This window comes from Microcaecilia unicolor, chromosome 3 (assembly GCF_901765095.1).
Source record: "Microcaecilia unicolor chromosome 3, aMicUni1.1, whole genome shotgun sequence".
NCBI classification, from domain to species: domain Eukaryota; kingdom Metazoa; phylum Chordata; class Amphibia; order Gymnophiona; family Siphonopidae; genus Microcaecilia; species Microcaecilia unicolor.
The window spans coordinates 117,181,518-117,205,169 of NC_044033.1; the positions used below are offsets into that span (position 1 = coordinate 117,181,518).

Sequence of the window (23,652 nt, forward strand, 5' to 3'; positions counted from 1 at the left end):
AAACTGAATGAAATCTCTATAGAACTAGAGGATGTAACGGGGCAATTTGACAAATTGAAGAGTAGAAAATCTCCTGGACCAGATGGTATTCATCCCAGAGTATTGATAGAACTGAAAAATGAACTTGCGGAACTATTATTAGTAATGTGTAATTTATCCTTAAAATCGAGTGTAGTACTGGAAGATTGGAGGGTGGCCAATATAACGCCAATTTTTTAAAAAGGTTCCAGAGGAGATCTGGTAAATTATAGACTGGTGAGTCTGACGTCGGTGCCGGGCAATATGGTAGATACTATTATAAAGAACAAAATTACAGAGCATATTCAAAAGCATGGATTAATGAAACAAAGCCAACATGGATTTAGTGAAGTGAAATCTTGCCTCACAAATCTGTTGCATTTCTTTGAGGGGGTGAACAAATATGTGGCTAAGGGTGAGCCAATTGATATTGTGTATCTGGATTTTCAGAAGGCATTTGACAAAGTACCTCATGAAAGACTCCAGAGGAAATTGGAGAGTCATGGGATAGGAGGTAGTGTCCTATTGTGGATTAAAAACTGGTTAAAAGATAGAAAACAGAGAGTGGGGTTAAATGGTTAGTATTCTCAATGAAGAAGGGTAGTTAGTGGGGTTCCCCAGGGGTCTGTGCTGGGACTGCTGCTTTTTAACATATTTATAAATGACCTGGAGATGGGGGGTAACTAGTGAGGTAATTAAATTTGCTGATAACACAAAGTTATTCAAAGTAGTTAAATCTAGGGAGGATTATGAAAAATTACAAAAGGACCTTACGAGACTGGGAGACTGGGCATCTAAATGGCAGTTGATGTTTAACGTGAGCAAGTGCAATTATAGCTACGTCATGCTTTCCACGTTAGGAGTCACAGACCAAGAAAGGCATCTAGGTGTTGTTGTTGATGATATGTTGAAATGCTCTGCTCAGTGTGCTGCGGCAGCTAAGAAAGCAAATAGAATGTTAGGTATTATTAGGAAAGGAATGGAAAACAAAAATGAGGACATTATAATGCCTTTGTATCGGTCCATGGTGCGACCACACCTCGAATATTGTGTTCAATTCTGGTCACCGTATCTCAAAAAAGATATAGTGGAATTAGAAAAGGTGCAGAGAGGGGCAACGAAAATTACAAAGGGGATGGGACGACTTCCCTATGAAGAAAGCCAAAGCGGCTGGGGCTCTTCAGCTTGGAGAAAAGATAGCTGAGGGGAGGTATGATAGAGGTCTATAAAATAATGAGTGGAGTGGAACGGGTAGACATGAATCGTTTGTTTACTCTTTCCAAAAATACTAGGACTAGGGGCCATGCAATGAAGCTACAAAGTAGTAAATTTTAAATGAATCAGAGAAAATCTTTCTTCACTCAATGTGTAATTCAACTCTGGAATTCGTTGCCAGAAAATGTGGTAAAGGCGGTTAGCTTAGCAGAGTTTTAAAAAGGTTTGGACGGCTTCCTAAAGGAAAAGTCCATAGACTATTATTAAATTGGACTTGGGGAAAATCCACAATTTCTGGGATAAGCAGCATAAAATGTTTTGTACTTTTTTTGCCAGGTATTTGTGACCTGGATTGGCCACTGTTGGAAACAGGATGCTGGGCTTGATGGACCTTTGGTCTGTCCCAGTATAGCAATAGTTATGTACTTATGTAGCACAGTTGATAATGTTACATCCGGATCTTTAACTGTCACTGATTTTCCTGGTGAAGGCAGTTCTAATTTCAAATACTTCATGCCTTGCCCAAGGCAGAGTTAAAGTTAAGTTTAGCTGAAATAAGGTTTGCCATCATCATGATCAATATCCTGCAAGTTAGGGTTCCATACAGAATAGAGCCACTATGAAGAAACATAAAGCTGTCCTGTAAGGGAAAGCTTCAAACTTAGGCTGCCATCTTGGATCCAGCCTCCAGAAGTCTGCCTGTGACCAATCTATCAGCCATGTTCTGAATCAGCTTAATTTCTTCTACTATTTAGGCATACGTACATATAAGGCACTTCATAGTCCAGCCTAGACATAGTCCATACATTTAGAAAGACCTAGATATTCCTCACAATTCATAGCAGTGAACATAGAATGAGTTATTGTTTCCACACATGTATTTTTAGATAAATTTCAAAAACTGTGTAGGCAGGTGGAAAGTTCACGGATATTTTTACACAAGAGTTTTACACCAGTTCTCAAAGAGAAAGTGCAGGTGTACTGTCACCCTGAAGATTGCACAAGGAATAGGTAAACACAGAGACTTTCAACTAATTTTTCTGAGAGTTATTTTTCTTGTCAAGAAAACATGTTTAGCTTTGAAAATGGAAAACAGTGTGCATTGTTCTTAATGCCAGCCTCATCCTGCCCTAGGAATGCCTCCACAAAATTGCCTACCTTTGATGGGGGAACAGTTCATCTACTTTCACCTGCAAACAGGGAGGTCAATTGTCAAAAGCTGTCTCCCTCTTAAATAGCTTTTGAAAATTGCCCTCTCAGTGGATTAGTGGTATGATTTAATAAGGCTGTGTATGTATGAAAGGAACTTGATGAAACAAGCCCTAGGTATATGTGAATAGTCTTTGGAAGACAAGTCCAGCGTTATGGAAGCAATTTTCTAAGTGGGCACCTCCTCCTAGGTGCCCCAATGCTGCATAGTAAAGCATATTCTATAGCAGCTTCTGGCATGGAACTGGCCTAAATGCAGGTGCCTAAGGCTGCATTTATAAAATTGCAGTAGAAAGTGGCTTTAGCCACCCTTATGGTGCTTTCTTACATTCTTAAGCCATTTCTACCGCAACTGGAAAATGGCCAATTTTCCATTTTCTGTATTAATGGCCATGCGCTAATGTTGCCATTACTGCATGGCCATTATTAAAACTTAGCACAAGAACCTTTACCACCTACAAAATAGGGCCTTCAAGGTTGGGATAAACCCTTAGTCCTATATTCATAGAATCAACACAGGCTACGTTTTGGTGTGAAACCCTGCATCAGGCATCAAAAGAATGGGTTTCAGCTTAAGAAAAGAAAGAACACAACGTTCCGATATAATCGATCAAAGACCAAAGTTACTTAGGTGCATAGCACTTTCAAGCAGTGTCATTGTGTTCAGGGCCGTCGAGAGGGGGGCAGGGGGGGCAAAGTTCCCGGGCTCAGCCTCCAAGGGGGGGCCTGGCACCAGGGTCTCTCTCTCTCTCTCTCTTTTGCTCCTGATGGGGCCCGAATGATCGGGGCCCGACAGGAGCAAGAGAGAGAAAACTCTGACGCCGGACCCCCCTCCAGAACTGCTCTTTACTCACCTGTGCCGAGCGACTGCTTTTCCACTTCAGGCACATGCTCAGTTTTGAAACCGAGCATGAGCGATGAGAGAAAAAAGCAGCTTCAGAGGCAGGGCAGGCATGGAGTGAAGTGCAATGCTGGATCCCCGCCAGCTCCAAGGTACCTCAGTTGCAGCAGCGTCGATTGAGCCCCGGGCCCGGCTCAGTCTCTCGGCAGCCCTGATTGTGTTCTTTCTTTTCTTAAGCTGAGACCCATTTTTTTGACGCTTGATTCATGCATTTCACACTGAAACACAGCCTGTGTTGTCTATGAATAAAGGACCAAGTATAATGTCAGTTCTGGTTGCATAAACCAATGCATCAAATGACATTAATGTTTATTGGCATATCACGATCTTATTGAAGACCTCTACTTAATGTTTTTTTGCTATTAGATACTTACATTGGAGAGATTCCATCAACAGACTCCTGCGGCAGGCCATAGGCTGAAACACGGTGCCATGTTGAATCTTTTTATCAATAACATTTCTCAAAAGTATTCAGGCATTTTATCTCTAGAGTCCACGGTCATTTTCCCACTTTTTCTACTGCTGTTGCATCTTGTGGGATCTCAGAGTTCTCCATTTCGATGGATTTCTACTGGATCTTTCTCCCAGAACTTGTCCACATATAAGAAGCACCTTTTTAAAAATTACCACCTGTACATATATGTTGGATTACATATATAAATCTACTTATATGTGTAATTGGACCTAAGGTTGCTAATATTCACTCCTTCATGTCTGAAAATAGTCTTCTATGAGTAGATACTTTACAGCTTGAGAACATGAAAACTGTAACTTAAAGTGACTTTTTACATAAGCAGCAAGATTTGCTATTTATGTGTCATTTGTACAAGAAAGAAAATGACTCAATCAGCTTCTTTCTTTCAGTTACAGGTTGAACTGGATCAAGAATATCAGGATAAATTCAAAAGGCTCCCCATGGAAATTCAAGAATTTGTCCAGGAAGCAATGAAAGGGAAGTTCACTGAAGATGGCGACCACAGTGCCACCCCTTCCTTGCTGACACCCGACAGTGGAAAGCTGAACCATAAACCTCATCTGAACGAGGATGAACTAGAAGAGGAGAATCCGGAAAAAGCATTTGATACACCCCTTTAAGCGTTCTTGCTGAGGCACAGATGAGCATCACTGTGCCAGTTGAGCTCCGCTGTCATGGAACAGCTTAGGAATGCAGGAAGCATATAGTACTGTCCAAGTGCATATTTTACACAACGTAATTATACACACTTGTATAGAGGCCTCCAGTTTTAAGTCTTCTTTTTAGTATTATGCTGAGCCTTAGTGCAGGTATAGTGGAAAAATGAACGTGCATACAGTGCTTTTTTGTCGTTCCTTGGCTAATATGAATGGGTACCTTCCAGGTCATGTACACCGTTTAAGAACGTGGCATTGTATCACAATAAGTGTGTGCACATTTCATTTGGAAGTGTCAGCACAAGGTGTTCCAAACTCATAACAGATACTACAGAAGTGCATAACAAATGCATAACATTACGTTTAAGACTTTCTAACTGCACCTTGAGAGCTGCATCATAATATTGTGTTTGCACTGAAATATTAAAATCTTTGCTTTGCAAGCACTGGTGGCTTGCTGTTTTGATATTCTATGAATCATAATGCTAGAAATATACTTGCTGCTGATAAGATCTTTAGTTGGAACAGTGGTGGTTGTTCTTCAGGTTTAAAGATGTCCAACAAAGTCTAGATCAGAAGGAAATATATATTTGTATGTATGTGTGTTTTGCACAGAAATGGACACACATGCATATAGGTTTATAATTTTTGTTGTAGATCTGGTCTAGATTCCAATGGTCTGTATTGATATTAACTGTAAGGGACTGTCTTTTGTGGAGTTAGTGTTGTACATTGATATAGTTTTAGATTAAAAATTTGATATATATTTTGCAGGCTCAAAAGCATTGATTTTAAGTAACATGTTATGTTTATTGAATAATGAAACAGGCAAATGTTCTGGACTACAGTGTTGGAAATTTAGGAATATCTTCCATTATTTAAGACTGAAATTTCATTTTACGAATGTTTGGCACCTGTAAACCAAACATGGATGATCATCTGTACATGAATGTGTTTAATCCTCTCTTTCCAATAAGAGGAATGAAAGTTTTGTGCTCCTGATATGCACGAAGGGGAAAAAACTGTCAAAATTATTAAAATACATAAATGCATCACTAGCACTATCAAAACCAGATTATTTTAAAAGGCAAGACCAAAAGTGTCACTATGGGGTCCTTTTATGAAGGGGCGCTACAGATTAGCATGCGCTGAATGCCAAGAAGCCCATTCAATTCCCACGGGCTTCTTTACATTCAGCACACATGAATCGGTAGTGCCGCTTTGTGAACGGAGCCCTAAATCAGCAATTCTCCCATGGTAGAGTCTCAGGCAACCAAAATTGTAATGCTCTGATGGATTACATGTTGTTTAAAAAAAAACAAATTCAGATGTCATATAACATAGTGGGGTATTTTTGTATCACTTTCCCTCAGGAGTTTAGTATCTTGGTGAATCTTATTTAAAATTAAGCAATAAATACAGGTCGTGTTTTGAGTTTGACCTAATTCTTCTGAAGCAGTATGTAATGTGTGTCACTCAGCAGACTGAAGGGATGATGGCATGTTACCTTTGGAAAGTTTCTAGTTTGGATTACACCACTCTGGTTGACAATTAGACAAATTGCATTCATGAAGTCAGAGCTCTGATTTTCAGCTCGAGTTTACCAAGAGTAAGATCTTCTACCTTTGCACTTTGAAGATCTCAATACAAGCAAACGTTTTTTGTGTTTTTTTTTTTTAAGGGAGGAGGGAAAACTCTAGAATGGTCAAAAAAATAAATGCTGCATTTCATAAGCCACTCGTGGTATACATTCTCTGAATTACAGAAGAAAAAATGTGCTGCCATCATCTTTTATCACAAGCTGGAAATTCCTGCATTTTTATGGGTGGATAGGTCGGAACCGTAGTCTTCACATAGATTAATACTAATACCAATCAATCTTTTATTTATAAGAAAGTTACAGTAGTTGGATTATGTATAGCATCAGTTGTAGTCATTTTCCAGTACTTTGTATTTGACCATTTACTCTACTCACATCTTTTCTACCAGTTCAGTGCCATTTTTTCCTGCTGTAGGGCAGTGTGTAATACATTTACATTATTTAGGTGATACAGATATCATTAAAGGCTGTTAATATTTACTTGAACTAAATTGTAAAAAATAAAACACTTAAAAAGACAGAAGGGTCGTTATGTGCAGGTCTTGTGCCTTCTATGTATTTCTCTTGTTGTTTGTAAGTATGTGATATGTTGTGCTGTGGACATTTCTGTTGTAAACAATTGAGCTTTCTGTATTGACCTGGATTGTGCACTTCGATATCTTTACACTACTGAGAATAGCTTGGTTTTGGCAGTGTGAACCGAATTCTGAAGTTCTTATAAAATGCCGGACATTTTACATTTAATGCACTCATTGATTTATTAAAGATCATATATTAATTGCCATGACAAGTAAAGGAGCATTGCCTGTGTTTCTCTGTTTTACTATTGCTCTTGTAAATTGTATTAATATTGTCTGTGATTAATTGGACTGCGTGATTTAGCTTTAAAAATATAGGCCAGAATATTTGAGTTGAAATGTACATACTTTGGTCTTCAATCTAAAAACAAATGTTTTAAATGCATAACTCAACATTTTTTTGGTAAAACTTCTATGCAATTTTGTGGCATGATGTTTCTTCCACCTGTAATTTTTTGTGCTTTCATCACAGATCCAAAGGACAAATAAAATTTTCTTAACACAAGCAATTGTGTCAGTTTTTATAATCCCATAAAGACAGGGGTGTGCTGGTAAATTTTTAACAACAGGCTCTTTCTCTGGACGTAGCCAGCTCTGCAGTTGGAAGGGCCAGGGGTGGCCGGGAGGGGGGGGGGGGAGCAACACTTGCCTCTCTCTCCTCCCTCCCTTCGTGCAGGCACGCTAGGCATACCTTTGCTGGCAGCCAATAAATGGACTGCCACCACTCCCAACGTCTTGCTCTGAGCAGCATGCTGGAACTTCTCTCACATGCTCGAGAAGTCCCAGCCTGCTGCCCAGAGCTGGAAACAAGGAGCGGGGAGCAGCAGTAGTCTATTTACTTGGCTGGCAGGGCTCAGCACCCCCACCAGCAAAGTAAAAGATAATTCAGCAGGGGGCCCAAGCCCACATTTTGGGAGCCAGTTGTTAAAGTAGCCATGGAGGGCCCTACTTTAACAACCGGCTCCCAAAATTCTTAAAAACTTAACAACCGGCTCTTGCAAGCCTGTGAGAGCCTGCTCCAGCACACCACTGCATAAAGACCTATTTTCCTTTAGGCCAAATATAGGCAAAATATCCAATGGAATTTCTGACTTTCTTTATATGCAACCACTGAATGGGTAGGTTAATACACTCGGGGCCCCTTTTACAAAGCGACAGTAAGCCCAACGCGGGCTTACCATTCGCTAAAAAGCAAGTACCATGGGCTACCACAGCAGCCTAGCATTAGTTTCCACCCCCAGTGCCCCGTCATATCTGGCAATACAAATTTTTTTTATTTTTGTAGCAGGTAATTGGGCAGTGCGCAGCACTGCCTAGTTACTGCTGGGTTAGCAGTAAGGGCTCCCCCCCGAAATGGCCACGTGGCAAGCGCTCCACATGCTCCACAACCATTTCCTGAAAAAAGAAAGACCTACGTTTTACCCATTGCGGTAAAAGGGGACCTCAGCATGCATCAAAAACACACGCCAACACAGCGCAAGCCCCCTTTTGCTGCAGCTTGGTAAAAGGAGCCCTCTGTACTTAGATTATAATGTTGCATTTTATGTGTTTTTTGTAACTCACCACTGAACATTTTCTTTTAATCGGGAAGGCAGGCAATACATAAAATTGGATGAGATTGGATTAGAGCTTGGTGTTATCGCTACCCACCTACTTACATAGAAACATAGAAAATGGTGACAGATAATGACCATTGAGGGCTATGGTACAATGTACATATCACCTATCCAGTCTGCCAATCTATACCATGTGCTAATCTCTACTATCCCTTCCCCTTAGAGATCCTTTGTGCTTGCCCCATGCTTACTTGAATTCAGGTACAGTAACCAGAGAGGGTAAAACAGTATACGCAAATAGCAAACAAAAGAAAAGCACAGCTGGGCCTTCAAGACTGAGACAACAGGAGTCCTTTATTAAAATCAGACCCAACACGGGCCGTGTTTCAGTATAAACCACACCTGCCTCCAGGGCCATGCCTAGGGTCTCTGGCGCCCCCCTGCAGACTATCAGTTGGTGCCCCCCCCCCCCCCCCCCCGTGTGGCACAAGATGCAAAGAAATAGGAGCTGAAAGATGGAGTGCATCTTTGTGGGATTGCTCAACAAATAGATCACAAATAATTTTTTATGATTTTTAACCGTGAAAATGATCGCTCACCACTTGCCACACTGACAGGAATTGTCAGCAATATTCTTAGAAACAAATTGCTACACATTGCAAAATAAGATAGCAGATGTAAATTCTCAAAGTGGACATATTCCAAACGCTAAAATGAAAATAAAATAATTTTTTTCTACCTTTGTTGTCTGGTGACTTTCTTTTTCTGATCATGCTGGCCCAGTATCTGATTCTGCTGCTATCTGTCCTCTTAACTCCGTTTCCAGGGCTTCCTTTCCATTTATTTCTTTACTTTCTTCCTTTCTTCTTCATTTCTTGCTCTATATCCATTTCCAGCAATTTCTCCTCTCTCCCTGGGTCCTGCCCTCCCATCCATGTCAATCCATGTCCCTCTCTGCCTTTCCCTCCTCCATCCATAGCCAGCAATTCTTCTCTCTCCCCTCCCCTCCATTTCCAGCAATTTCTCCTCTCCCTGGGCCCTGCCCTCCCATCCATGTCCCTCTCTGCCTTTCCCTCCTCCATCCATAGCCAGCAATTCTTCTCTCTCCCCTCCCCTCCATTTCCAGCAATTTCTCCTGTCCCTGGGCCCTGCCCTCCCATCCATGCCTCTCTGCCCTTCCCTTACCTCAGCTCTGCGCCCTGGGGCCTTTAAATCTTTTACCTCCAGTCGCAGCAGCATCAGTGAAAGCGCTGCCGACGTCTCCCTTCCCTTCGCACTCATTGGTTCCCTCAGTGTCCCGCCTTCTTCTGACGTCAGAAGAAGGCAGGACACTGAGGGAACCAACGAGCGCAAAGGGAAGGGAGACATCGGCAGCGCTTTCACTGATGCTGCTGCGACCGTCGGAGCCTCGGAGGTAAAGGTTTAAAGGCCTCGGCGGCGCGGAGCTCAGGTAAGCGGCGAGGGTAAGCACCGCGGCGGCGCCCTCCAGAGGTTGGCGCCCCCCTGCGGTGCTTACCCCGCTTACCGTGTTGGCACGGCCCTGCCTGCCTCAGGAGTCCAAATTCAATATCAAGATACACAGGTAGGGGGCTCAAAAAAATCTAATTCGTAAGTTAATATACAACTCCCCACTGATGGCATTCCACAGGAACTTTTGCAATTTCTATGGTGGGGAGTTGTATATTAACTTAAGAATTTGCTTTTTTTGAGCCTCCTACCTGTGTATCTTGATATTGAACTTGGACCGAAACACGGCCCGTGTCGGGTCTGATTTTAATAAAGGACTCCTGTTGTCTCAGTCTTGAAGGCCCAGCTGTGCTTTTCTTTTGTTTAATACAGTCTTCATCTCCATCACTTTCTCCGGGAGGCCATTCCATGCATCCGCCACCCTTTCCATAAAGAAGTATTTCTTTTTTAGTTCAAATTAGTTTTATTGAATTTTCTTTATGACAGAACAAAAATAAAAGACAAAGCTTAATACAACAATCAAATATAATGCCACAATATATTCATCATATTAATGATATATAAAACAGTTTCAAGATAGCAGGAAATTCTGATCAGCCACAATAGGAATGTCGAGCAGCCCTTATCCAATCATATTTAACCAAAGTATTCCTTTTTTTCAGCTGAAACCCTTTCATATTTAGCAGTTAGAAAGACAGTATTCCACCATGTATTATAATCAACAGCATTTGTATTTTTCCATTACAATCGCCTTCCACCCTGCAGGTGTCTCATATTCAGGTACAGTGGGTAATTTGATGGTTTTGGAGAGCTCACAATTTCCACCACAAACGTACTAGGCAGACTGGGGTTTAGGACCTGGATCCCGTTGTTCACCGCATGCAGTACTGACCACTAGGCTGTGGTCCTTGGAGCTGTTTGCTGATCTGTTGGGTATGCGCATAATACCTGTAGCTGTCATACAGCCTGGTATACCCTTCCATTTTCAATTCTTATGTGGGTGTGAGGAGAACAGCGTCCACTGGAGGATTAAGGAGGGGTCAAGCCTTAGCCCCTCCAGTGGTTAGCTGGTCAGTCCAAGCACCTTTTTGTAACTTAGACATGAGTGAAACAGGTCTAAATAATCACGTCCTTCTTTTTTGCCTTGGACATTTCTTCCTGTTCCATTAATGCTGAAATACATCCTAATTTTATGCTCACCCTAGCCCCGCCCAAAACAATGCTTTCAACACATCACCTTACTATTTGGCTGAACTGCAGTGAAACTCATCCTAATTTTGTGTTTTAAAATTGCAATTTAGACGTTTTTGGCAGATGGACTTTTTTTTGCCATTTTGAGACATTTATGTGCTTTGAAAATGAGCACCATAAACTTTGGTGTTCAGATTAGCCTTAAGTGTGAGAACTGATCAAACCAAACATCCTAAATATGTGTTCCCCTTTAGAAGGGGAAAAAACAATCCATCAGTCTGAAAATGATCAGGAAAATCAGAAACAGATTTTGACAAAATTAAAAGGACAGTGTGGGTGACATTGAGGAAAAAATAATTGTACGCAGAGGTTCCGAACCTCAAAAGTATCTACTAAAGATTTCTCTATCACAACAAAAAACTGTAAATCATCAGCATAAATTCAATAATTAACTCAAAGACAAGATAACAGTTTTGCAAATGGCTTAAGATAAATATCGAATAGGTTGATAAAGCCAAGCCTTGGCAAATACCAGACATCATAATATTCCAATTAGACAAATCAGATCCTTGTGAACCTGATTTGTATAGTATGATCCACTCCAAAAAGATTTAAATCATGTGAACATTCAAACCCTTCAATACCTATAAATTGCAACCTATTCAATAAAATTGAATAATTTATCCTATAAAAGGCTGCAGAAATGTCTAAAAATACTATTAGACATTGTGTAACTCTATCAAATTCTGTATGTGCCGAATTGAGTATAGAAAGAAATAATTTCCCTGTACCGTATTTTGGATAAAATTCAAGCTGGAACCTATCAAGAATTTCATTTCTCACAATAAAATCTGTTAAACTGCTCTAATACCAATTTTTCCAAAACTTTAGATAGAAAAGGTTATGAAATTAAAGACCAATAGTTTTCTAAGGATAACATTTAGGTAGTTCCACACTGTCTATAAAAATAAAATTATTTTCAACAAAAAATTATCAAAGTAATTTGATAGAGATTATTAAACCCTGCTCCAAATAAACAGAGTACACATTGCCAGCTATACATTATAATCTCTGAAGCAGCAACAAATGAAAAAATAGTCAACCAGAAAACATTAAATGCAGAACATGAATCACACTTTGCCTTCAAGAGATTCTACAACAGATTCAGCCATACATTACAGCATTCAAGAACATGAATCAATTTGGAGTAGAAAGAGACCGTAAAGCAGTGGCACAGAATCCATCAGGCCAATTTTTATGTTATTCTCACAGGTGAGGTGCCTAATACACAAAGACATGATATTCCTAGAGGTAATGAGTTTGCAGCCCGCTTTGCTATCAGGGTGGAAACCCACCTCATCAATCGATTTCTCTGTGCATAAGTAAGAATAGTGCAGCTGAATATCTTTATCAGGATAGTGCCAGGGTGGTCCATGGGCAGAGCATGGGAGTCCTGTAAATTATCTGGCTAGCAGTCATATATATAGTCCGCTCTCCAGATACGCTGTCTGGATAACTTGGGACAGAAAAAGTTACCAGATTGCTGATCCTGATAGCTGGACCAAATATTGCTGTTATCCAGATCATGCGCAGTGACCACTGTATTCAGGTAATCAGCATTGGTCACTATCCTCTAATTCTATAAAGTTGCACGCCAACTTCTAACTAGTGAGCAAAGTTGCTTATGTACTTTACAGCTAACGAGCTGTGAATTACATTAACAACCAATTATTGGCTAGAATTGGTACTAATTGCCTGTAATTAGCAGTTATACTTGTAACTACCCCTAACTTGTATTCTATAAATTGTGCGGGCAAATTCCAGAGTGCACAATAGCAAGGGGGAGTTGTCCCTGGGAGGGGACATGAGTGGGTCAGGGGTTTGTCTGGTAGTTGCCCATGTGGGTTACAGAATTACCTGCATTTACTGTAAGCAATTAGGTATGAGTATTTACACCGGCCATTTAGTTAGCATGAGCGCTCACAATGGTGGTAAAACTAGGGTCCTGGGTTGGAAAATGGAAATAGAAGCTGCAAGATGTTACTAGGGTTCTGTTTGGATATGCTGGATGGTTGGATCAGCAAAAGTCAGACAAGCATGCGCGACATTAGAGAAAAAGCAGCCGCAGGGGCAGGGCAGGCAATTGTGGGGGATTGAAGAGCAGCACTGGAGGAAGACTTCTTCTGCTGGCAGGGCCTCGGGATCCCCACCAACCAACGTACTTGTAGTGCAAGGGGGAGAGGTTTCAGCAGCAGCGATCCTGGGGGCAATGATCTTGGGGTGGGCGCGCAATCCTGGGGGGCGGTGGCGGCCCTGCTCCGGGCTCGACTCAGTCTCTCGGCAGCCCTGATAGTGGACATTTTCACTAGTAAGTGTACACTTGCCTGTGAAAATGCCAGCAGGGCACCTAATCACTAGTTGTAATGACTAGTGTAAGCGATATGCACATAACTGCAAGGGGGGAGGAGCTTAAGAGGGATATGGGCGTGGCTACCACTTGTACATGTAATATACAGAATACTGTCAGTTGCACGTGTCTTTGCTGTATTTACTGCAAGCATGTGAACGTTAGGCTGACAGATGGCAGGAAATGCTAGTATGTATAACAGAATCTGGACACCTAGATGCTGTTATAAAATAGGCTCTCATCACACAACATCGGGGCACCTAAATGGTGGCCCCACTTAGAGAATTGCCCTGAAATGCTATGTACTCATGTCTATTCACTGCTTGGGGAAGTGTTTTTCAAGATTAGGATTGGGGTGGGGATTTCACTTATATACAGACCTTGAATTTTCAAAAGTACACACAAAATACTTTTTTTAGGATAATTTTCACACATACTTTCACTTGAAAATTCAGCTATGACCACATAGTGGACATTACACAGTATACTTTTTTCTTAAGCAAAACATTATAACAAGTATCTCCTATGGGGATAAAATTGGCGCTTGAAAATTTTAATGCACTTAGCACAATTCTATATGTCCTTTATAGAATCACATTTAGCGCATAACTTCACTTAACTGTAGGTTCCTGCAATTAGGCCTAATATGAGTAGGCCTAGTTGTAGGCACCTAAAATTAGGTGCAATTCTATATGTGCATGCATAAAATCTAGGAATGCCCTGGAATACCCCAGAACACCCCTAACCCAGAGGCGTAGCTACGGGTGGGTGCCTGGGTGGGCCCAGGTCCACCCAATCTCGGCCCGGGCCCGCCCAGTCTTTTGCGACCCTCACCTACCACGACGACAATGACCTTCGTTTTTTTTTGCCCGCAGCGGCGAGCGGGCGTAAAAGCAGCAAGCAGCAAGCCAGTCTCGACTCCATCCTTCGCTTCCTGCCCTCTCAGCGTCCCAGCCCGCCTGAAAGGAAATGACATCAGAGGAAGGCGGGGCGGCACAGAGAGAGGGCAGGAAGCGAAGGACGGAGTCGAGACTGGCTCGCTGCTTGCTGCTTTTACGCTGCAACTTCGGGAGTGGAGTCGAAGTGAGCCAGCCAGCCCGCCCATCTAGTCCATTGGAAAGAAAGAAAGAAGCGATTTGGTTTCATCGCCGTTCACTCAAAACACACAAACCTGTGAGCTTCTGCATCCACATTGTCGTTCTTTTGAGGGGGAGGGGCGGAGGAGATGCCAGATAGAATGGGGAAGGGGATTGAAATAAACAGGATGGGCACGGGAGAGAGGAGAATTGCCGGACAACAGGGATTGATGGAGGGGGCAGGGGAGAGAGGAAATTTGCTGGAGATGGATGGAGGAGAAGGCAGGGGAGAATGGAGAGTTGCTGGACAGAGTGGAGGTCAGGGGAAGGAGAGGAATTGCTGGACATGGATGGATGGAGGGAAAAGGGGAGAGAGGAAATTTGCTGGGTATGGATGGATGGAGGAGAAGGCAGGGGAGAATGGAGAGTTGCTGGACGGAGCGGAGGGCAGAGGAAGGAGGAGAATTGCTGGACATGGCTAGATGGAGGGAAAAGGGGAGAGAGGAAATTGGCTGGAGATGGATGGATGGAGGAGAGGGCAGGGGAGAATAGAGAGTTGCTGGACATGGATGGATGGAGAGGAGGGCAGGGGAGAGAATAGAAATTGCTGGACATGGAGCGGAGGGCAGGGGAAGGAGGAAAATTGCTGGACATGGATGGATGGAGGGGAAAGGGGAGAGAGAAATTTGCTGGGTATGGATGGATGGAGGGGTGGGCAGAGAGAGAAGAGAGGAGAATTGCTGAACATGAATGGATGAAATGCAGGGACAGAGGACATTTGCTGGATATGGGTGGATGGAGGAGAGAGCAGGGGAGAATGGAGAGTTGCTGTATGGATGGATGGAGGGAGGGGAGAGAAGTCAGGGAGGAGATGCGCATGGATGGAGGGGAGGGAAAGAGAGGAGAAATGCTGGACATGGATGGAGTGGAGGGCAGGGAAGAGAAGGAAAAATGTTGGACAAGAATGAGGGGAGGGAAGACAGAGGAAGTAGAAGCACATGGATGGAGGGGAGTAAGGAGAAATGCTGGATATGGAAAACTGCTGAGTTTAAGGGCTAGTTTGGAACATGTTGAGGGCAGATACTGAAACTCGAGGAAGGATAGGGACAGGGCTACAGATGGTAGACAGAACACATAGGACACAAGAGGATGGTGGACATGGTGGTGAGAGAAAAAATATCAGATGGAAAGAAGGCACTGCATAAAACAGAAGACACTGGGACCAAAGCAAATAGATCAGACAAAGGTAGAAAAAGTATTTTATTCAGAATTTATTAATTGGAATATGTCAGCTTTTGGAAATGTGAATCTGTGATATTTTGTATGTAAGTAATTTTTCTGGTATTGCTGCATGCTGAAACTGACTTCTTGAGTTAACTTTCCAGTTCAGTATTTTGCATTCATATTTTTTGATTTCTAGTTCCTTGTGTCATGTCTGTTGTGTCATGTGTTTTTCATGTGTGATCAAGGTGCAGTATTCTGCTAGTGTGTAGTATTTGCAGCCCTTTTTGTTTTGCTTTTTTTTTTCACAAGGTAGTGTATTAGTGTTTTAGAGCCTAGTGTATTACAGTTCTGCCTTTTCAAGCATAAGGATGTTGCTCGTCCTGTCCTTGGAATTAGTGCTGTTATGGTTTAGTAAGGATATGAGTGTGTTTTGCACAAGTTTGTGTATAGCATTTTGCAGTGGAGAGATTGTGGGATAATGCAATTATATTTAAAAATATCAATTTTTCCATTAAGTATGTATGTGGTTATACTGATGCAGGGCAGCTGTTGGGCATCAAGTGAATTCTAAGGCATTATTTTGTAGGATCCCAAGAGACACTACTCAAACTTATATAGACAGTGCGTGCCCACCCATATTAGCTCTGGGCCCACCCAAAATCTCAGGTCTGGCTACGCCACTGCCCTAACCACACCCCCAAATAGTTATGCACATTATGATTTACCCACAGATCGTTATAAAATATGATATGCATGTAAATCCTAATTAGGGCCAATTAGTGCTGATAATTGGTTGTTTTAACCAATTATCAGTGCTGATTTGCTTGTTATTCAATTAAGTTATGCACACCCAATTTAATGTGCATAATTCTAAGCGCCATATATAGAATTCGGGCATATGTTTATACAGTGCTGTTTTGAGGCATGCTAGATGGACTGAGCATGCATGTTAAATTTGAGTAAGTACTGTACTTTAGACCTCATCCTGATTTTCCTCTGGTTTGCCTTGTATTCATTATTTTCCTCCTGTCATGACTTTCTCCTCTGCTTCCTCTTTTGTGCCTTTAGAGATGTGGATTTATATTTATTGATGTTTTTACTGGTTTCCATGACAACAGTACTGCACAATAACTTAACCATGGTGTGCTCAATTCAGTCAAATTAGGAAGCCAGCAGAAATATATTTGTCAACTTTGCCAAATAAAAATAATCAGATGGTCAGAGGTCTTGTGTATTTTGGAAAGCCTGAATAAAACCATTTTTATGTGTGTGTGTTTTTTTCCAAGCCAACATCGCCCCCCCCCCCCCCCCCCCCCCCCCCCACACACACAACACACACACCCCTGAGAATGTAATATATATATATATATATATATATATATATATATATATATATATATATAGGCAGACTGCTCTCTAAAGGGGTGAAGTTGGTCCCAGAGGCACTACATGAAATAAAATGGCACTGCTAATTTAAAACAATGGGAATACAATGGATACAACTTAAGCCTAACTAATTATACAATGAGATCTTAGTAAAGGACATTTGGGCACCAAACGTTTCTGTAGAAAAAAATACCTTTATTGGTGAACCCCAAAAGCAAGTATTTACAGAATAAAACCAGAGTACAACATTGGTTTCAATAATTGGACTGTCGTAGCATTATCTCTCTCTCTCTCTTTATATATATAATATATTGCACTGCTCTAAATATTGAGGCAGATTTTAGATAGAATGTGGAGAGAAGAATTCACATGTCAAAGTCTGGATGTGGGGAATTCCCACTCTGCCAAAGAGCCTCTTGTAAAATAGGTGGAAGACTGCATGTCAATGTACCTCCATATCTGGAGGGAGCAGCAATTTTTAGAAATCTGCACATGGAGAAAAAGCTTACAATTCCTCTCCTCGTTCCCACAGAGATACAGGAGCAGCTTTCTGCAAAGGACCTCAGTCTCTGCCTTTGCGGCACTCCAATAGGTGGCTCCCATCCCAATGACACTTCACCTCCCTTAGGGGTCCTTTTACTAAGCAGCGGTAAGCCCACCACGGGCTTACCACATGCCAATCTGGAGCTGCCACCGGCCCAATGCGGGCGCCAGCGGTAGTCCCACACCCAGCGCACGGCATTTCCAATACTAGCGGAAATATTCAAAAAATATTTCCACAGGGGGTTACCCAGCAGTAATTGGGCAGTGCCGTGTGCTACCCAGTTACCACCGGGTTAGTGCAGGAGCCCTTACTGACACTTCAATGGGTGGCGGTAAGTGCTACCCGCTGCATGACCACGCAGTAAGAGCAATCTTATTGCATAGCCATGTCTTTTTTCAGCCTTTTTACCTGCTGCAGTAAAAAGGGCCTCAGCACATGGCAAAAACAGCCCGACCGCTAGCACAGGGCCCTTTTTACCGCAGCTTAGTAAAAGGACCCCTTAGAGAGCTCCCCTCTCAGCAGCCTTTCCCAGTGGCACCCAACTCCCCTGAGCACCTCCCCATCAGAACTCCTGATCCTGCTCTGGTCAACCCTCCCATCACAGTACCTAATTCCACCTGAGCAACATCCACCCCTCAGTATGGCACAGATCCCTTCCCAAGAAGCACTCCATTGTGGTACAGACCCCCTCCAATAACCCCTCCCCCCCACACAGCTGAGGTAATTTTGGGCAAGTGCCTGATAAGTGGTGACCTCCCCCCAGGTTAAGACCCTTCCCCTGAGCCCAAGTCCCTCAAACATACTCTCTCCCCAGTAGGTCCCCAACCCCAATCCCTGGACTTCCTGAGAGTCCCTCTTTTCTAATGGGATAGGAGTGATGCCCACTCACTTTGTCAAAATTGCTATCAAAACATTTAGTGGTAATATTGCAGTATTACTGCTAGGCGTCAGGCTTTTATGGAAAATGCCAATATATAGAAGCCTGAGCCCTAGCAGTAATATCATGATTTTACTACTAGAGATTTCAGCAGCATTTTGAAGAGCCAGAGACACAAGGTGGGAATGAGTGAACATCTCTCCAACCCCACTAGACACCAGAGTGCCCAGTAAATATGGGAGTAGGTTGGGAGGTGGAGGGTAGAAAGACCTGAGGTATGTTTGAAGAACTTAGTAGGAGGGGTTAACCTGGGAAAAGGCTACCATTTTGGTCACCTTTCTTTGTATCTTTTCTAATTCAGAAATATCTTTTTGAGATATGGTGACCAGAATTGTATACAGTATAAAATCACACCAAGGAGTGATATAGAGAGGCATTATGTTAGTCTCTGATATTTTCTATTTAATTTTTCATTCCTTTCCTAATAATTCATAACCTTCTACAGTATTTGCTTTCTTGACTACTGCTGTGCACTGAGCAGAAGAACATAACATAAGAACATATGTTGTCATTCTGGGTCAGACCAAGGGTCTATCTAGCCCAGTATCCTGTTCCCAACAGTGGCCAGTCCAGTTTAAACATATCTGGCAGAGTCCCATCAATCAGCAGGAATATGGAGCAGACCAAGCAAAGAGGATAAAGAGTCAAATAGAATTTATTAAAGCCAAATGGTCAGAGAAACAAGTTTGGGTTGTTCTTCCCTAGGCACATCACTTTATACTTCTCACATTAAATTTCATCTACCATTTGGATGCCCGCTCTCCCAGTCTCTTAAGGTCCTCTTGCAATCTCTCACAGTCCTCTTGTGATTTAAGAACTCTGAATAATTTGTGTCATCAGCAAATTTGATCACAGCAGTCATTATTCCTGTTTCCAGGTCATTTATAAATATTTTTAAAAGCAGTCTTACCAGCACAGATCCATAAGAAACCCTGCTATTCACCCTTCTACTGACCATTTGACCCTACTCTCTGTTTTCTATATTGTAACTTGTTTTTAATCCATTTTTCAAAGCAGATGGACATCTTAAAATTTAGACACTTCACACTGCAGTTTATCCAAATAGTAAGGGGGCATGTTATGGTTGTGTTTTGGGTGGGGATAGGGACAGCCCCAAAGTAGGAGTCGAACAGGGATTTTTGAATGGGAAGAAATGTGCAGAAAAAGGACATTTTTATCTAGACCAGTTCCAGTCATATCCAAGTTACAAAAAGTTGCTTTAATTGAGCAGCTGACCACTGAGGGAATTAAAGCATGATCCATTCTTAATCCCCCAGTGGTTGCTGTCCCCCTCCCTCTCCCCTGAAAGAGAAAATGGAAAGAAAAACCAGGCTGTATCTCAGCAGCACTAATAATTGGGTTCTAACAATCAATCATTGGTGTTAATTGGCAACATTTTGGATTTGCATGTGCATATTGCTAGCCGCTCTTTTATAACAATCTGCACGCAAATCTTACTTTGTGCAATTCAAAACAGGCATAGCCATGGGAGGGGCATGGGCGAATCTGGGGAATTCACTAAAGATGCATGCAGTATTAAGAAATATCTGGAATCCACGCCTAAATGACGCACCAGGATTTACACCAGGTTGCAATTGGTATAAATCCTCACACCCAGAGTTTGGCATGAAAATCGGTTCTAAGTGAGATTCTATAAACAGTGCTCCATTCAGAGTGCCGTTTATAGAATAGCGCTCTGAGCAGATTTTTTGGCACCATTTTTTGAGCGCCATTTACTGGATCTAGTCCTAAATGCCATTTCTCCCTCACATCTTTCTCAGGGAAGACCAAAGCAAAGAACTCCTTTAAAGGATTCTATAATGAGTCACTTAGGAGCCCTTTTACTAAGCGCATAAGAATCTAGGTGCACCCAACATGCACCAAAATGGAGTTACTGCCCGACTACCGCGTAGCTCTTGCGGTAATTTCATTTTTGGCTTACATCTGATACGCGTGTCCGAAAAATATTTTTTATTTTCTGGTGCACTTGGGTCATTACCGCCTGGTTACCGGGTGAGATTTTACCACTAGGTCAATGGCTGGCGGTAAGGTCTGAGACCCAAAATGGACACATGGCAATTTTCATTTTGCCGCACGCCCATTTTTGGCAAAGGAAAAAAAAGACCTTTTGTACAGGTGCGCTAAAAAAATGGATTGGCGTGCGCCCAAAATCTGCGCCTACACTACCGCAAGCCATTTTTCAGTGTGCCTTTGTAAAAGGACCCCCTAGTTATATGCCAGTTATGCACCTAAATGTCCAGAATAACTGACATTTAGACACTTACCTATGAAAGTATCATTTCTACTAATAGGTGCTCAAACGGCATAGCACATATTTGAAAGGTGAGTACAGCATGGCCAACCCATAAGTGAGTGAGTTATTTATTTATTTATTTATTTATTTATTTATTTATTTATTTGTAGCATTTGTATCCCACATTTTCCCACCAATTTGCAGGCTTACGGAATACGGTAATTTGCCTATGTGCCTGCTATATTTAGGTGCCCCCATGTACACTTGGTCTATGGAAGGTATAAATGAGGGTGCCTAAATGTACACTAAAATAGGGTGCCCCAATATTTACTAGTATTCTATATAGACACTTTGGCATCCAGCTGTCTATACAGAATAAGCTGTCACCGTGCAATGCAAGATGGAGGCACTCTATGGTAGAATTGCCCCCTTAGTCTCTGCTATGGCCTTGTCCTCCCTGAATGCCTCTTTTATCCCTCGATCCTCTAATAGCACAACTGATTTTTTTTTTTTACCAGTTTCTTGCTTCAAATGCAGCAAAAAAAAAAAAATTGTATTGTGTGCTTTTGTCTCTAAGGCAAGTTTCTTTCAAATTCTCTCTTTGTCTTCCTTATCAGTGCTTTACATCTAGCTTGTCATTCCTTTTTCTGTTTCCTATTTTCTTCATTTGGATCCTTTTTCCAGTTTCTGAAGGATATTCTTTTAGCTCTGATAGCCTCCTTCCCTACACTTTTTAAGCATGCCAGCTGTGGTTTGGCCTTCCTTCCACCTTTTTTAATGCGTAGAATATAGCTGATTTGGGCTTCCATGATGGTATTTTTGAACAGTGTCCAAGCCTGATGTAAACTTTTAACCTTTGCAGCTGCTCCTCTAAATATTTTTTGACCATTTTTCTTTCTCAGCCCCTAGATCAAGGAGCCAAAGCTTAGATGGGCCTCAGAATTGGGTAACCCACCTGCTGTAGTTCTCTATCTCTCCTTGCTGTGGACACCTCTGGAGGAGGAAGACCAGGTTCCTCCTTGAACTCAGAGTTCTTCAGTTCTTTTGGGCTACTTTCCTGCAGCAGAGCACCCATTATTCAGATTTACTTGGCACCTTTCTGGAGCAGGGCCCTAGAATGTTCTTCCTATAGCTGCAAGGGGAAAAAACACACAGCCTCCTAACTCTTTGTACATCGAGAAGGCACTATCAATGTGTCATGCCCTGGACATTCACACAAAATACCACTGACTGGCAATATCCAGGTAAGGCTTGGGCTTATAACCTTGGCATAACACCAGCCAAGCACTCCTTTATACAGTACCCACTGGATTTTTTATAGGTCACCCAAAGTTGGGCACGCAAATGTGGGTGCAGATTGCATATCTACACATACACTAATCAGCTAATTTATTTATTTACATTTTGCTCACACCTTTTTCAGTAGTAGCTCAAGGTGAGTTACATTCATGTACACTGGATATTTCTCTGTCCCAGGAGGGCTCACAATCTAAGTTTGTACCTGAGGCAATGGAGGGTTAAGTGACTTGCCCAAGATCACAAGGAGCAGCAGTGGGATTTGAACCAGCCACCTCTGGATTGCAAGACCAGTGCTCTAACCACTGGGCCACTCCTCCACTAACAATCAATAACTGGTGTTAACAAGCACTTAGGGCCCCGTTTATTAAGTCACACTAGAGGCACGTTAGTGCTTTTAGCACACGCTAACCATTAGCATGCGCTAACTGTGTAGGCGCCTACAATATTCCTATGGGCACCTACACAGCACACAATAATTTTGTGCGTTTAAAACGCTAGCACACCTTAGTAAACAGAGCCCTTAATTAGCAGTAATTAGGAGTTACATGAGGATCTGCCCTATACCTTATTCTGTAACATGTGTACTATTCCAAAAGGGGTGTGGCCATGGGAGGAGCATGGGTGGGTCAGGGTGTTCTGCCCCATGCTTGCAGTATCATGTGGTTGACTCCTTGTGAGCTTTCCCTATTGGCTGTTAGCTCTGAGCTAGAACCAGCCTTCCATCTCTGCCCCTGGGGGCTGTATGAGAGAGTCCCAGTCTTCCTAGAATGCCTAGCTGTTCTAGGGGCTGATCCTTCCTTAATCTACAGTTTAAATACGTTGTATCGCTCCATGGTGCGACCGCACCTGGAGTATTGTGTTCAGTACTGGTCTCCGTATCTCAAAAAAGATATAGTAGAATTGGAAAAGGTACAGCGAAGGGCGACGAAAATGATAGTGGGGATGGGACGACTTTCCTATGAAGAGAGGCTGAGAAGGCTAGGGCTTTTCAGCTTGGAGAAGAGACGGCTGAGGGGAGATATGATAGAAGTGTATAAAATAATGAGTGGAATGGATCGGGTGGATGTGAAGCGACTGTTCACGCTATCCAAAAATACTAGGACTAGAGGGCATGAGTTGAAGCTACAGTGTGGTAAATTTAAAACAAATCGGAGAAAATTTTTCTTCACCCAACGTGTAATTAGACTCTGGAATTCGTTGCCGGAGAACGTGGTACGGGCGGTTAGCTTGACGGAGTTTAAAAAGGGGTTAGATAGATTCCTAAAGGACAAGTCCATAGACCGCTATTAATGGACTTGGAAAAATTCCGCATTTTTAGGTATAACTTGTCTGGAATGTTTTTACGTTTGGGGAGCGTGCCAGGTGCCCTTGACCTGGATTGGCCACTGTCGGTGACAGGATGCTGGGCTAGATGGACCTTTGGTCTTTCCCAGTATGGCACTACTTATGTACTTATGTCATCGGTTTGCTCAACAGAGCACCTCCGTTTCACTGCTTGCTTCTTCAGGAGACAAAACTGCTACTAGGTAGCAGTAGAGGTTGCCATAAATTCTAAAGAATATGCTTACATTGCCCTAGATTTCACTTATCTGTTTTACTTTATGCAGGACACAAAAAGTGCACGTCAGGCGGTTTGTCTCCTGAAGAAGCAAGCTGTGA

General features: G+C 42.3%; 1 protein-coding gene across 5 annotated transcripts in view; it reads left to right on the forward strand.

Annotated features, from left to right (window-relative positions):
* Positions 1–23,241, forward strand: part of PLCB1 (phospholipase C beta 1) — a 1,287,346-nt gene extending 1,264,105 nt beyond the window's left edge. For 3 of the 5 annotated variants that reach the window (XM_030196316.1, XM_030196319.1, XM_030196318.1), the window contains one exon: positions 4,208–7,157. In XM_030196316.1, coding sequence (XP_030052176.1) covers positions 4,208–4,438 — 231 coding nt within the window. In that variant the 3' untranslated portion in view covers positions 4,439–7,157. Of the gene's footprint in view, positions 1–4,207; positions 7,158–23,229 lie in introns of those variants that run through there. The other 2 variants (XR_003941444.1, XM_030196317.1) reach the window with 2 other exon arrangements.
* Positions 23,242–23,652: the final 411 nt, after the last annotated feature.